Source organism: Coptis chinensis, chromosome 3, assembly GCF_015680905.1.
Source record: "Coptis chinensis isolate HL-2020 chromosome 3, ASM1568090v1, whole genome shotgun sequence".
Classification (NCBI taxonomy): Eukaryota; Viridiplantae; Streptophyta; class Magnoliopsida; order Ranunculales; family Ranunculaceae; genus Coptis; species Coptis chinensis.
The window spans coordinates 2,871,924-2,885,405 of record NC_141458.1 but is presented as its reverse complement, the minus strand read 5'-3'; the positions used below and the strand labels follow the sequence as shown (position 1 = coordinate 2,885,405).

The 13,482-nt window shown below is 36.9% G+C and overlaps 1 protein-coding gene and 1 pseudogene across 3 annotated transcripts; one reads left to right on the top strand and one right to left on the bottom strand.

The window, feature by feature from the left end:
- Positions 1 to 455: 455 nt before the first annotated feature.
- LOC147507255 (uncharacterized) lies at positions 456 to 6,713 on the top strand (annotated as a pseudogene). Its single transcript, XR_015218094.1, has 9 exons — positions 456 to 713; positions 1,530 to 1,739; positions 1,998 to 2,107; positions 2,197 to 2,305; positions 4,756 to 4,911; positions 4,983 to 5,097; positions 5,458 to 5,624; positions 6,014 to 6,144; positions 6,227 to 6,713. The product of XR_015218094.1 is annotated as an uncharacterized LOC147507255 (transcript).
- A 3,904-nt stretch (positions 6,714 to 10,617) lies between these two features.
- Positions 10,618 to 13,145, bottom strand: LOC147507254 (uncharacterized). Of its 2 annotated transcripts, none has more exons than XR_015217597.1 (4): positions 12,652 to 13,038; positions 12,427 to 12,534; positions 11,849 to 12,109; positions 10,618 to 10,932 (listed from the first exon to the last, which is right to left on the bottom strand). XR_015217597.1 is itself a non-coding variant. In XM_086599973.1 (4 exons), the coding sequence occupies exons 2-4, from the start codon at positions 12,532 to 12,534 to the stop codon at positions 10,810 to 10,812; spliced, it is 399 nt and encodes a 132-aa protein (XP_086456099.1). In that variant the 5' UTR covers positions 12,652 to 13,145; the 3' UTR covers positions 10,618 to 10,809. The 2 variants fall into 2 exon arrangements, 1 of the variants encoding a protein (XP_086456099.1); XM_086599973.1 differs by having other exon boundaries at positions 11,849 to 12,016; positions 12,652 to 13,145.
- Between the last annotated feature and the right edge of the window lie 337 nt (positions 13,146 to 13,482).

Here is a 13,482-nt window from a genome sequence, read left to right as displayed (position 1 = left end):
TGGGTTTATTCTGGAAATTTTCTAATTCTATTATATATAAGAGGAGAAGGTTATTATTGAAATTAAATATAACAAAAATAGAAAAATTTGTCCTGGAACCGTAATTGCTTACACCGAATTAGTTGATTTATCCTAAAACCGTAAATTATCCGGTCCTGGAGCCATAAATAATTTCTAATTTGAGTGATTGGGCCTAAATTTGTGATTTGCAAGAGGGGGCAAATAGTTACATTGTTTAAGAGCCCATTGGGCTACAAATTGGGCCTCCCCATGGCGCACCAGTTGGTCATTCACTCATTCCTCAAAATCTGAAATCTTCATCACACACTCACTCAACTCCCATTTAGCCGGGCTTTACCGCCATTTAATCTCATGAACCTTACAACAACAATGGCAACAACCATACACACCCACACCTTTCGCCGCATTAACACGCGTCCATTTCTTAAAAACTGCCCAAACCTTCATTCTCTTCACTCTCCGCATCACTACAAGTAACTCCAGAAGAAGAATCTCAACCGTCCACTACACAATCTCCATCTTTCTATCCAAAGAAGAACCAAACGTTGGAACTTGTGTGTGAAAGTTTAGCATTTAAAGGAAAGGGTGTTTGTAAAGTTGCTGATACTGGGTTTGTTCTCATGTGTGATCGTGCACTACCTGGTGAACGGTTCATTGGTCGGGTTACTAGAAAGAAGGGAAACTATGCCGAGGTGATTTGTTTTCTTACTTTACTTTTTACACTTTATGACTTGGGGCTGTTGTTTTTTGGTGAATTTTTGTTGCCTTGTTATAAAGTTTGAATTTTTTGTTTACTTGAAGAATGAAAACTTTAGGCCAATTAACAACTTGGGGATGTGTAAATTCTTTTTATATAAGCCCCATTTTAGCTAAAGTTTTAAGTAGTTTTCATTGGTAGTTTATAGCATGTACTACAGTATTGAATATAACTAGTTTGGGCATTGTAGACTATTGTATAAATCTGCAACATAGAAAGCAATTAAGATTCAAGCATTCGGTAGAAGCATGTTAAAAGACTGCTTGTCAGTTTAAGCATTGCCCATTGCAGCCTCGGATTTTTTATTTTTTTGCCTCGACAAAAAAGGGGTTAAAGTTAACATATACAGTAGTGAGTACCTTTTTACTACCCCAAATTTTTTGTGAATAATAATAAAAAAAGAAGCCAAAACACCAGTATACCAAATGGGGCATATCTCCAAACAGCTATCTTTGTTGGTATAGGAGCCATGAAGAAGATCACCTCTTTCTTTGTTTGTTTTTGTGAAATTTCATTGATACACACCTTATAACATGCAAGGCTAATCGCTGCCAATATTTGAGCTGAAAATCATGTGTGGAGCTTAAATTCTTGTATATGATCATGTTGAGAATGCACAATAAGCAAAGTTAAAGCAAGGACTGAAATTCCGGCAGTGGTAAAATGAAATAAAATATTGGGCTTCAAAGCTCACACAAACATAGTGATTGTAAGTTTGGTTGTGACATTGGTGTTTGCGTTCATTATGCAGGTGCAGAAGATGAAGACAATTACTCCTCACTGGGACTTTGTGAATGCCCCATGTGAATATGCCTCGTATTGTGGAGGTTGTAAAACGCAAAACTTACTATATGAAGCTCAGGTTCGAGCAAAGGAACAGCAAGTCAGTGAGTTGATAACACATGTCGGCAAGGTCCTCACTATTGACAAGTGCTTACTACAAAGTGAGGCTACGAATAAGGTATGCTGTCTCATTGTTTCAAATGCATGAATTACATACTGGCTACAGTAAATTATTGGGTTATTTAGGTCTTAGTACAACTATTAATAGCGATACTAGGCTTTAGCACGACTTTTCAAATTAATTAGGCTTTAGTACAACTCCTGTCAGTTGGCCGTGTGTTAACGTCTGTAATACATGTAAGGAATTTCTTTCTAGTCTGTGTTTGTTCCTTTCATCTGTAAAGCTTTGCATGGTGACTTTGAATTTTAAATACAGGTTCTCGTGGTCATTCAAGACGGTTGGAGAGATTCAGAGTTGGGCCTTTCACCATATGATGTCCACACTCATGCTGGTTTCCTTAAGCATCTAATGCTAAGAAGTGGCAGGTGTTTCTCTTAGAAGTAGTATTGTGTATGAATTGTTAATTGACCTATTACAATGTAGTTGCTTCTATAATTGCCTTTGTCTGTTTCAGTGATGTGAAGACTGGTCTGACTGAGCTTATGGTAAATTTTGTGGCTTCTGCTTATAAGCCAGAGTTACTAGAGCCTCTTGTTGAGAAGATTTCAGCTATTACAGAAGTGGTATGTCCTTAGAGTCTTTTAATATTGTTGAGATGTTAAATCCACATGGACATTGAAAGCCTTGCATTACAGTAGAAGTTCTTGGGCCTGCCTCTCCACTCACCACCAATCAGTTTTGAGTTGAATACCCTAGCGTTTGATAAATATTTTAACTTCAGCCTAGTTATTTGTCAAATAACATTTTTCCTCTCTCCAAGCAACAATAGTTCTAAGCTGGTAATAACGTTCTTAGTTTAGGTATTGGTATTCTTACTTAATATAGCTATACTGTTGCGTTTTAGTTTGAACTTGGGTTTCTTTTATTTATTTCACTAATTGGTAGAATTGGCCGTCATTGTCCATTAAAGAAGCTAACTAATCTCATTAATTGTGGGTCATTCTTTTAAGGTATGCAATTTGGTTATGTTAAGCAGTTATAAACTCTTTCATAGAAACAGCATGACCAAAGGCTTACAACAATCTAGGGCCTCTAGGCATATGCCTCAAGTGATGTCTTTTCTTTAATTATTGTAAAACTGTAATAAACGTAGGAAACATTGTTAAAATTCGCAATTTAGTTTTTTTAGTTCAAATCTAACATTCCATGAAGGTTATAGTGGGGCCTGTTTGGCAAAACTAATAAACTACTCAAAATGGTCATGTCTAAATAAGTTAGTAGGCTCTATCTTGCTGTGTTCTTTAGGAAGAACGGGAAATTTGTGGCCTATGATGAGGGTTGGCAAGTTGGAAGTGTAGATATTTATCAAAAGGGGAGCGGTTAATTCTCATTAAAAGCACCTTGGCTAGTCTCCCTGTCTATTTTATGTCTCTTTTCGTCATTCCCAAAAGTGTTGCGAGCAGGATTGAAAACATTATAAGGAACTTTCTTTGGGATGATTTGGACGAGCAACGTCACTATCACTTGGTTAGGTGGGAGTTGTGTTGTTTGGCTAAAAAGGACAGGGGTTTAGGTCTTTGAGACATGAGTATTTTAATCAAGCTTTGTTGGGTAAGTGGTTTTGGGGATTTGGAGAGGAACGTCAGAGTTTGTGGAGAAGAGTGATTGTGTCTCGTTTCGGGGAAGCTCATTTTGGACAGGATAGTGGTTCGGTTCGTATCTCTTATGGTTGTGGGGTTTGGAGAGGGATCCTTAGTGTTTTTCCTATGTTTCTGAAAGGTGTCCAGTATAAGCTAGGGTTTGGTGACAAAATTCTTTTTTGGGAGGATAGTTGGTTAGAGGGAGGTTCACTTGCCAACGGTTATCCATTGTTGTTTGGCTTGTCTAGCTTCAAAGGTAAACCAGTTACAGATTGCATGGTTAGAACTGAGGTTGGTATATCATGGAATCTAGGTATTCGCAGAGCTCAGAATGACTGGGAGATCGATGTGTTAGCTTCCCTTATGGCTAGGCTTGATGCACTACTTTCTGTGACGCAAAACTGTGATAAGAGAGTGGTACCCGAGCAAGAAAAATATATTCTCTGTTAAGTCTTTTTATTTCAGCATTCCTACTTGGTCAAATTCTCATAATCGTTGTGCTCCTATTCCCTCTTTTCCTAGTCTAGTCAAATGGGGAATTAAATTCCCCACAAAGATTTCTTTCTTTGTTTGGACAGTCTCCTTAGAGCGTATTCTTATCATAGATAATCTTCGGAAGCGTAAAAAAATTATTGTTAACTATTGTCAGTTGTGTAGGAAAGATGGTGAATCTGTAAATCATGTTATGTTGAGACGTCTTTTTTCTTGGAACATTTGGTTTTCTTTCCATTTAGAGTCTTATTTTTATTGGGCGAGTCCTGGGCGAGTGGTGGATTTGTTAAAGGGTTGGGGGTCATGGTCCTTTTACCTCATAAGGCAATCGTCTTTGGAGCTTGTTACCATTTTCTATTTTGTGAAATATTTGGATTGAGCGAAATCGTCAACACTTTGAAGGCGTTTCCACATCTAAGTAGGAGCTTATCATATCTATTAAGGCTTTATTATTTCAGTGGCCTAAGATTTTTAAAGAGTTTAGGAGTATCCCTTTTGAGTATTTTGTGGTGAGATGGGATAGACTTTTGTATTTAGTAGTAGAATAATTTGTAGTTTTCGGGTTAGTCTCTTGTGGCTATGTTTTTAGTTTTATTTTATTTCTTTGTAATAGTAGGTTTTCTCAGCTTACTTTCTTTTCACTTTTAATGAGATTTCAACTTTAATGAGCAAAAAAAAAAAAAAAAATGTACCAAATTTTCAAGATATATGACACACGTGAAGCATTGAAAAGATCAAGACACACAATATACTTTTTTAACAATTTATGTAGCTATGAAAAAAATTGTTATTAAATTCAACTGAAATGCTATGAATATGTTTACGGTGTTCTTTAACACTTTATGTTGAGATATGTTCAATGTTAATGGGTCTTTCTTTTGCTTGTCAGGTCTCAGAATGATATATTAAGTTGATCATGTTACTTTTGTTAAAAATATTAGGTAAGCATCGTGAACAATGTGAATACTTCTGTTGGAAACACATCTCTTGGGGAGGAGGAATACATTTTGTATGGAAAACGAACCATCACAGAGACTTTAAGAGGAATAACTTTCCAGATTTCAGCCAACTCTTTTTTCCAAACAAACACCCACCAGGTAAACTCTTCTATAGACTTCCTGTAATATTCCCTACCGTAAAAGTGAGCATTAACTGTATATTTGTCCAGGCGGAGGTTCTGTATAAATTGTTGAAGAGAATGCTGGTCTTAGAGGAGATGGTTCAGAAATTGTTCTTGACTTATTCTGTGGAACTGGTACCATTGGTCTAACGCTGGCGAGAAAGTAAATCCCTTTACCATTTTCTACTTTTTCAAGGTGTGTTTGATTGATCTGGAAAAATTATTTTGTGGGCATTTACTTGTGTACTTTTCAAGAAAATAGACTACCAAGTCATATTTTCCCTTCAAATCCATACACTCCTCTTATATAATAATATAAATATATGGAGGAGGATCAGTATACCATAGTTTATTGTTTATGTCTTGTTCCCGATAATGTTTTTGGTCAAAGGATGTTCATGCTGAAAAAAAACTACTTCACCTGACCACAAATCAGTTCTTCAGAAATCAAGCAAACATGCCCTTAGTTACACAAGTTTACCACCTAGTGCTATAATCTCTGTTTATTGGTTTATCTTTTCAGGGTAAAACATGTTTATGGTTATGAAGTCGTCCCCCAAGCCATCTCCGATGCTTGTAGGAATGCTGAGCAAAATGGCATTCACAATGCCACATTTGTCATAGGAGATCTGAATAAAATTAGTGACAGTTTCGGTACTGAATTTCCTAAGCCTGATATTGTCATTTCAGGTATTTTGATCCTGGTCACCTTGTTTTGATGCATCGCTGTTTATGTTCAATTTCACCAAATTAATCATCACCGTTGATAAGAAATGGTGGGTTTACTACAAGTGAAACATTCCAAAATTTAGGGAAAATAAAATTGATTGGTAATGTTGAGAATTGTATATCTACTGTCACCAGAGAAAAGAGAGTGTGTATGTCAATTTTTGAAAGTATGGAGGAGTTTGGAATCTCGATTGCTTGTTACTTTGGCTATTTACTTAAATACTTCCTGTCTTGTTAGATTTGAATTGATGCAATTGCAATCAGGTCATAAATGAGGTCCTATATATAGTGATCAAATCACACCACAGAAGTTTTAGACACATTCTAATATCACAGTACAACTCCTGCAGATCCTAATCGTCCTGGCATGCATATGAAGTTGATCCAGTATTTACTGAAATTGCGGGCCAAACGCATTGTTTATGTATCTTGTAATCCTGCTACATGTGCGCGTGACCTCGATTACCTGTGTCATGGGGTGGTATGTATCACTTTAACTTCACTAGAAGTCGTGGCATTCCCCCTTAGTATGTATTTGTTACTTGTAGTCATTGACCCTACAGAAAAATATGCAGGCAGAGAAAGATATAAAAGGATGTTACAAGCTGAGAAGTCTGCAACCCGTTGACATGTTCCCCCACACGCCTCATATTGAGTGTGTTGCCTTATTGGAGCTTGACTAATCCCGTTCTCTGGCCTCACTTACTTACTCTTCAATTTTGGTGCTAATTTAGCATGCGTTGCATGTTACGGCCATTTCCTATTCACAGCAATTTTTGCCGAGGAAAAGCAAATGCTTGGGAGCTCTGACCATATTCTGCCTGCGAGCCATATAGGTGGGAAGCTGGTGTATCTTTCATTTGTATAGCTTCGTAACATTTGTGAAAGAAGTGAAATCGTTTTGATTTTCTTCTGCAATATCAAGTTTTCTTGTCTACTGAATGGATTATTATCGTTGATTCTTATTGTAAAACAAATGATTTTTTAATTTTATTTTCATGCATTTATCTGTTAGACAGAACTCAATGTCGGCCACCTGACTTGAGAATTGAGATCAAGCCTTTATTTTTTTATTAAGTCTCTCCACATAAATGATATTGTAGCATAGCAAGGGCCAAGATGACAAGGGCGAGCATCGTGATGTGAATCCAATCTAATCGTAGATACTGTTTCTTTTCTCCTCACTCTGTTGATATTTGATCCCCCAAAACCATTCCAGTAACAAAGTTATTCCTCAAACTTTTCTGACCGCGCACAGATTTATATTTGTGGGTGTAAAATTTGAGAATATCTGGGGACAAGTCCTCACAATCAAGTAAGTGAGGAGTTGAACGGCGTCAATGATCAATAGAGAGGGAATGGTTGTGGACTTGTGGTTATCCCAGTCATATTACATTCATTTTGGACCCTTCTTTGTTGTAGTTGTTGTCTTATTACCGCTGCGCTGCTCTGAAGTAACCTTAATTAGTAATGACATCCTGTCGTCGATATTCCATACTCCATTCATATCCGTCGAGAAGGAAGTCCTTTCACAAACACATTTGTGAAATTGTTTTCTTCCCAGCATTGTATATACCTTTCTGAAATTTGGAATGTTCTGATATACCTTGCCAAGATCATCCCGATAGTGTCCAAAATAAAAATGATTTTAACAGTATCTAAGTAAGCCACACAGCCCACACTCTCCGTATTAGACTGCGCAGCGCATTACTAGTCGTTTCTGTTAAAGGCCATTGACACAAAAGCCCACCCTTAAATCCCAAATTCTCACACAAAAAAACCATCCCGTCCCTGTGTCATTGTGCAGTATTTTAGAAAATACATTCCTTATAAAGTTATAAGCTACAAGGGCTGCTGCTAAAGATGTTTATTTCGTGTAATGAAGCTGATGTAGTCTAGGGTGCAATAAACCTGGAGGATGTTCTCTGCTCAGTTCAATGCACCATACAAGTAGTATTTAGACAATAACAGACTATAAAGGGTTAAAAACATTTCAATAGAGAAAATAATTACAGTGAGGGTACATGAAGCTAAAAGGTATTTGTATCCAAAGCGCTACATAAAAGTGCATTTTACTTCACGACGTCAAACTTGGCTTGCAGGTTGGATATCATAACTGGAATCTGTCCCTTCTCACAATAATCTGCATACTCCCCTCCAGACAAATCGATGTCTTCGAACTTTGTCCCTGATGTCTAAACAAAAAATGTGCACCAGTTCCCTGCTACCCAACAAAGATATTACACTCCAAAGGAAATAAAAAATCTAATTCGGAAAACTGATCTCGAAAGTCACAGGAAAAGAATGCAGAGCCATACAAAATACAAAACAACCAATGCAGCTAACAAGCGGAAGATATTAGTTCAAGTTCACCAATACAGTAATTGCATATTTGAATCCTGAAGCAATAAGCACCAAAATTCACAACAGAAAAATCAGCCAACCAGTGAGGCACTGAAGCATATCATTTTTTTGTCATTCCGTTGTAAGCACAACCTATACCTAGTTTCTAATGGGTGCATTGAAAATGTTCAAAAGAACGCAAGGCTGCCCAAAGAGAAAAAAAAGATACAAACGAAAAATGCAAATCGTCATATGACATCCAACCTTGTTTTCAAAATGCTACGGAGTCTTTTGAGTGCAGTCCCTACAAAAATGAGTTTCTACAAATGAAACATGAAATTCCTCCAAGGTGGAGACCAGTGCTTACAAATATATTTTGTTATAAATCTTTCTTTAATGAACTCCTTTTCTTTTAGACATATCCTTAGAGCATGTAACATACTTGCTCAAAAACTTGTTGCTTTGGCAGCCAAGAGGGGACCTGCTGACCTGCAGAGTTATTTTTGTATTGTAATGACTTCTTAAATTTTCTGATGAATGAATTAACTCTAACTAAAGTAGCATACACCCTTCATAGGCACTCAATATTTTGTAAATAATAGTTATTAGATTTTTGTGTTTCTTTTGCAGTTTTTAATTTAAATAATAATAATAAAAATAATGTTATGACATCCGTGCGTTATACCTGTTGAAAAAATGAAACATAACAAACTTTTACAGACCAAAACATAGATTTAAAACAAAGAAGCAAACTTTGAAAAAACAAAATTAATTTTCTTTCTCAATCAGAAAACAGAAATTACAGCGCCAAACAATCGCCAAATAGTACTCCAGTAGCAATAATCAAGTGAGCGGAGCAAACGATCTTAGGCCGACAGGCGGGTAGGTGGCCCAAAACGTTGCTTGGTTGGTTTCTGTCTGTCCTCATCTTCTCCTATTCATCGCTCTGTCCTCATCTTCTCCCTCTCCGCTCCCTCTCCTCCCTCTCCCTCTCCGCTCACGCCCCACTGCTGTGCAGTTTCCTAGTATAATTTGACTGTGTCTGGTCAGCTAGCAAATAGCTTCCCCGTTCGAGGTTGGTGACTTTGGTAAGTCGAAAGGTCAAACAACGAATGCAAATTTGATCAGAATCTTCATAGTTGTCGTACCAAAGAACTATAAACTTTCCATTTCCCAAGTGTAGAACACGTCCATCCTCAAGTTCAGACAGAGGCAGCACACTTTTGGAAACAATGCCCAAACCTCCAACCGGACTTTCGAACCATTTCTGTTCAGTAAAATCGTAAGCAAACACACCACCCATGTAATAAGTAAACATTACATCATCAACAATGGGGTTTCTAGTACCCGTCGTTTTGGTATGTAAAGAGCAGTGGAAATTTGACTCACTGTCACCACTAGTCTCCCACAGTTCGACATGTTCCCCCGCACGCCTCATATTGAGTGCGTTGCCTTATTGGAGCTTGACTAATCCCGGTCTCTGGCCTCACTTATACTTACTCTTCAATTTTGGTGCTAATTTAGTATGCGTTGCAATGTTGCATATTACGGCCATTTCCTATTCGCAGCAATTTTTGCCGAGGAAAAGCAAATGCTTGGGAGCTCTGACCTTATTCTACCCGTGGACCATATAGGTGGGAAGCTGGTGTATCTTCATTTGTATAGCTTTGTAACATTTCTGAAAGAAGTGAAAGCGTGTCGATTTTCTTCTGCAATCTCAAGTTTTCTTGTCTACTGAATGGATTATTATTGTTGATTCTTAATGTGAAACAAATGAATTTTATGATATTCATGCACTTATCTGTAAGACAGAACTCAATGTCGGCCACCTGAGCCCTGACTTGAGATCAAGCCTTTATTTTTTTATCAAGTCTTTCCACATAAATGATATTGTAGCATAGCAAGGGCCAAGATGACAAGGGCGAGCATCTTGATGTAAATCCAATCTAAATCGTAGATGCACTGTTTCTTTTTCTCCTCACTCTGTTGATGTTTGATCCCTCAAAACCATTCCAGTAACAAAGGTATTTATTTGTGGGTGTAGAATTTGAGAACATCTGGGGACAAGTCCTCACAATCAAGTGAGGAGTTGAACGGTGTCAATGATCAATAGAGATTAGAGAGGGAATGGTTGTGGTTTTCCCAGTCATATTACGTTCATTTTGGACCCTAGCTTCTTTGTTGTAGTTGTTGACTTATTACCGCTGCGCTGCGCTGCTCTGAAGTAACCTCAATTAGTAATGACATCCAGCCATCGATATTCCATACTTCATTCATATCCCTCGAGAAGGAAGTCCTTTCCCAAACACATTTGCGAAGCTGTTTTCCTCCCAGCATTGTATATACCTTTCTGAAATTTGGAATGTTCTGATATGTGAGCAAGATCATGCCGATAGTGTCCTAAATAAAAATGATTTTAACAGTATCAAAGTAATCCACACTCTCCGTATTAGACTACGCCAGTGCATTACTATTTACTAGTCGTTTCGGTTAAATGTCATTGACACAAAAACCCACCTTAAATCCCAAATTCTCACACACAAAAAACCATCCCGCCCCTGTCATTGTGCAGTAGTTTAGAAAATGCATTCCTTATATAAGCTACGAGGTCTGCTGCTAAAAATGTTTATTTCGTGTAATGAAGCTGATGTAGTGGGTGCAATAAACCTGGAGGATGTTCTCTACTCAGTTCAATGCACCATACAAGTAGTATTTAGACAATAACAAACTATAAAGGGTTAAAAACATTTCAATAGAGAAAATCATTACAGTGAGGGTACATGAAGCTACATAAAAGTGTATTTTACTTCACGGCATCAAACTTGGCTTGCAGGTTGGATATCATAACTGGAATCTGTCCCTTCTCACAATAATCTGCATACTCCCCTCTAGACAAATCGATGTCTTCGAACTTGGTCCCTGATGTCTAAACAAAAAATATGCATCAGTTCCATTCTACCCAACAAAGATATTACACTCTAAGGGAAATAAAAAATCTAACTCCGAAAACTGATCTTGAGAGCCACAGGAAAAAAATGCAGAGCCAAACAAAATACAAAACAACCAATGCAGCTAACAAGCGGAAGATATTAGTTCAAGTTCTCCAATACAGTAATTGCATATTTGAATCCTGAAGCAATAAGCACCAAAATTCACAACAGAAAAATCAGCCAACCAGTGAGGCACAGAAGCATATCATTTTTTTGTCATTTCGTTGCACGCACAACCTATACTCAGTTTCTAATGGGTGCATTGAAAATGTTCAAAAGAATGCAAGGCTGCCCAAAGAGAAAAAAAGATACAAACGAAAAATGCAAATTGTCATATGAGTTGTTGCTTATACTTAAGGACTACTCTTTAATATAGGCTACGAGGCACAATCTCCACTATGAGCTTGGATATGTGAAAATTTGCAGTCCTAAAATCAGAAAAAGCAACTTATGCTGCTTTCGGCATGTTATTTTAAGAATGTGATACCATACGCAATCTCCATTTTATTTAGATAAGTAGTAACAAGCTATGCAGTTATTTCAATTGCATGTTGCGTATTTTACAGGCGGATTAACTGTGGGTAGGGGTCTGGGGGAGATATTTAGAGTATGCTAATCTCCCAAATCACAACTCAGTATATATTACAAGTTCATACAAAATTCCCTTGTTTTTAATAGGTTTATCAACAATTCATTAACTCGTACACTGTTAAACTTAATGCTCATAGAGTCATACATTCTCATCACCAAGCCGATAGAAGGTAGAAAGAAAATTGAAGGTATCATCACTACCATATTACACTGATCGTATTGAAATGTAAATAAAAACTTAAAGTGTGCACAGAAACTTACAGATATAGCTTTCCATCCCTGTCCAAATGCGTAATCCACAGGTTCCAGACCCCGGCAATCAAAAAGCATCAATGGTGCATAATCTCGACTTTCGCTAGCGTCGAGCATCAGTGGTTTACCTCGACCGGGGATCATGGTAACAGTTCCCTCCCATGAACAGAACTTGCACTTCAGAAGAAGCAGATACAAACCGTGTCATACATTCTATAGATTGAAGATACAATCATCAATCTGGCCAGTTCAATAATTCATGTTTCACACCTGAATGATATTAACAAGTAATCACAACATGAAGCACAGAACCATCTCAACAGACTAAAGTCTACTCAGCATCAGTCAAACAGTCAACACAAGCCAAGTCATTTAGTTTAACTAACTCAAATTTGTCATAACAGTTTCCTAACCATCTCCGCAATTCCGTTTCTGTAACTAATCTAGTTGTACCTAGTTCGCCAATGTCCTACTAATTTCTATATAAAGACATGCTGTAACAGATCATAAGCTAAGTGAAAATATATGCATAAATATATGCATAAATCAACGATGGAAGTGATAAAGAGATGTTGAAATTTATTTACCTTTTGGACAAGATGAGAAGTTCCACGACCATTAGGGTTAGGAACAGTATCAGATAAACTCACATACGTTACCTTCTGACTCATTTCTCCACAGTTCATACATTTCATCTACAATTTCCAAACCAAATATCAATCAATGACTTCATATAAACACTTTCACTTACACAAACAACTACAATTATTTCAAATTATGAAAACCAGATTACTTAAAGAAGAAAAATTCACCTCTGTAAGACTGCCATCATCATAAAAAGTTAATAACACCTACCGGCAGTGGCTACTACTCATTAGAAATAAACAAACCTCAAGACTTTGTCCACCTTAACTAGAATTTTAACAAGTTTGAAAAACAATTAGGTTGCAAGAAATCCCTAATATATCACCAAATCTTAATCCAAAATCAAACGAACTTCAGATCATTCAAACTAAAATGGGTATTGAGGGTATCTCCTAAAACCTCAAAGTTCTCAATTTTAAAGCAAAAAAAAAAATCTAAATTAATCTATAGAAAACCCAACACAGCAAATGAATAAAAAATTGAGGTGTTTTTATATTAGTCATGTTGACATTAAATTCATGTATGATGTGTTTATTGATGAAAGTGTGGGTTTCAAATGGGGATGGGTGTTTTCAGATACATACTTAGAGAGACAGACAGACAGACAGAAGAGAAGCTATTATTTTTATTTATTTTTTAAATTATTTTCTTTTTGTAAATTAATTTCAATTTCAATTTCAATTTCTTTTTGTAAATTATTTCAATGTTCTTTTTGTCAATGTTATTCACCTCCACGTAAGCTCAATTTCTCCTCTTTTCCACCGTTTCAGTGAAAAACAAGATAAGGCTCAACAAGATAAGGCTGCTCTCGGATGGGATGTTGGATTCCGTCTGAATGTAAAAATCGAAAAAACGCGCCGAACGGAATGAAACATCCCGTCTGAAGTTAAAAAAAAACCGAAAAAACAAACGAGATTCCGTCTGAAAAAAAAATTGAATTTTTTTTGAAAAAAAAAACGAGACAAAATCTAACATCCCGTCCGAAGTTCACAACTTAG

What these genes read in the sequence shown, in the direction of transcription:
- LOC147507254 (XM_086599973.1), bottom strand. Translation starts at nt 12,534, where the DNA reads ATGAAATGTATGAACTGTGGAGAAATGAGTCAGAAGGTAACGTATGTG. An exon ending in CTTCTCATCTTGTCCAAAAG is followed by an intron (nt 12,017 to 12,426) that starts GTAAATAAATTT and finishes CTTCTTCTGAAG; the next exon opens with TGCAAGTTCTGTTCATGGGA. An exon ending in AGGGATGGAAAGCTATATCT is followed by an intron (nt 10,933 to 11,848) that starts GTAAGTTTCTGT and finishes TTTTTTGTTTAG; the next exon opens with ACATCAGGGACCAAGTTCGA.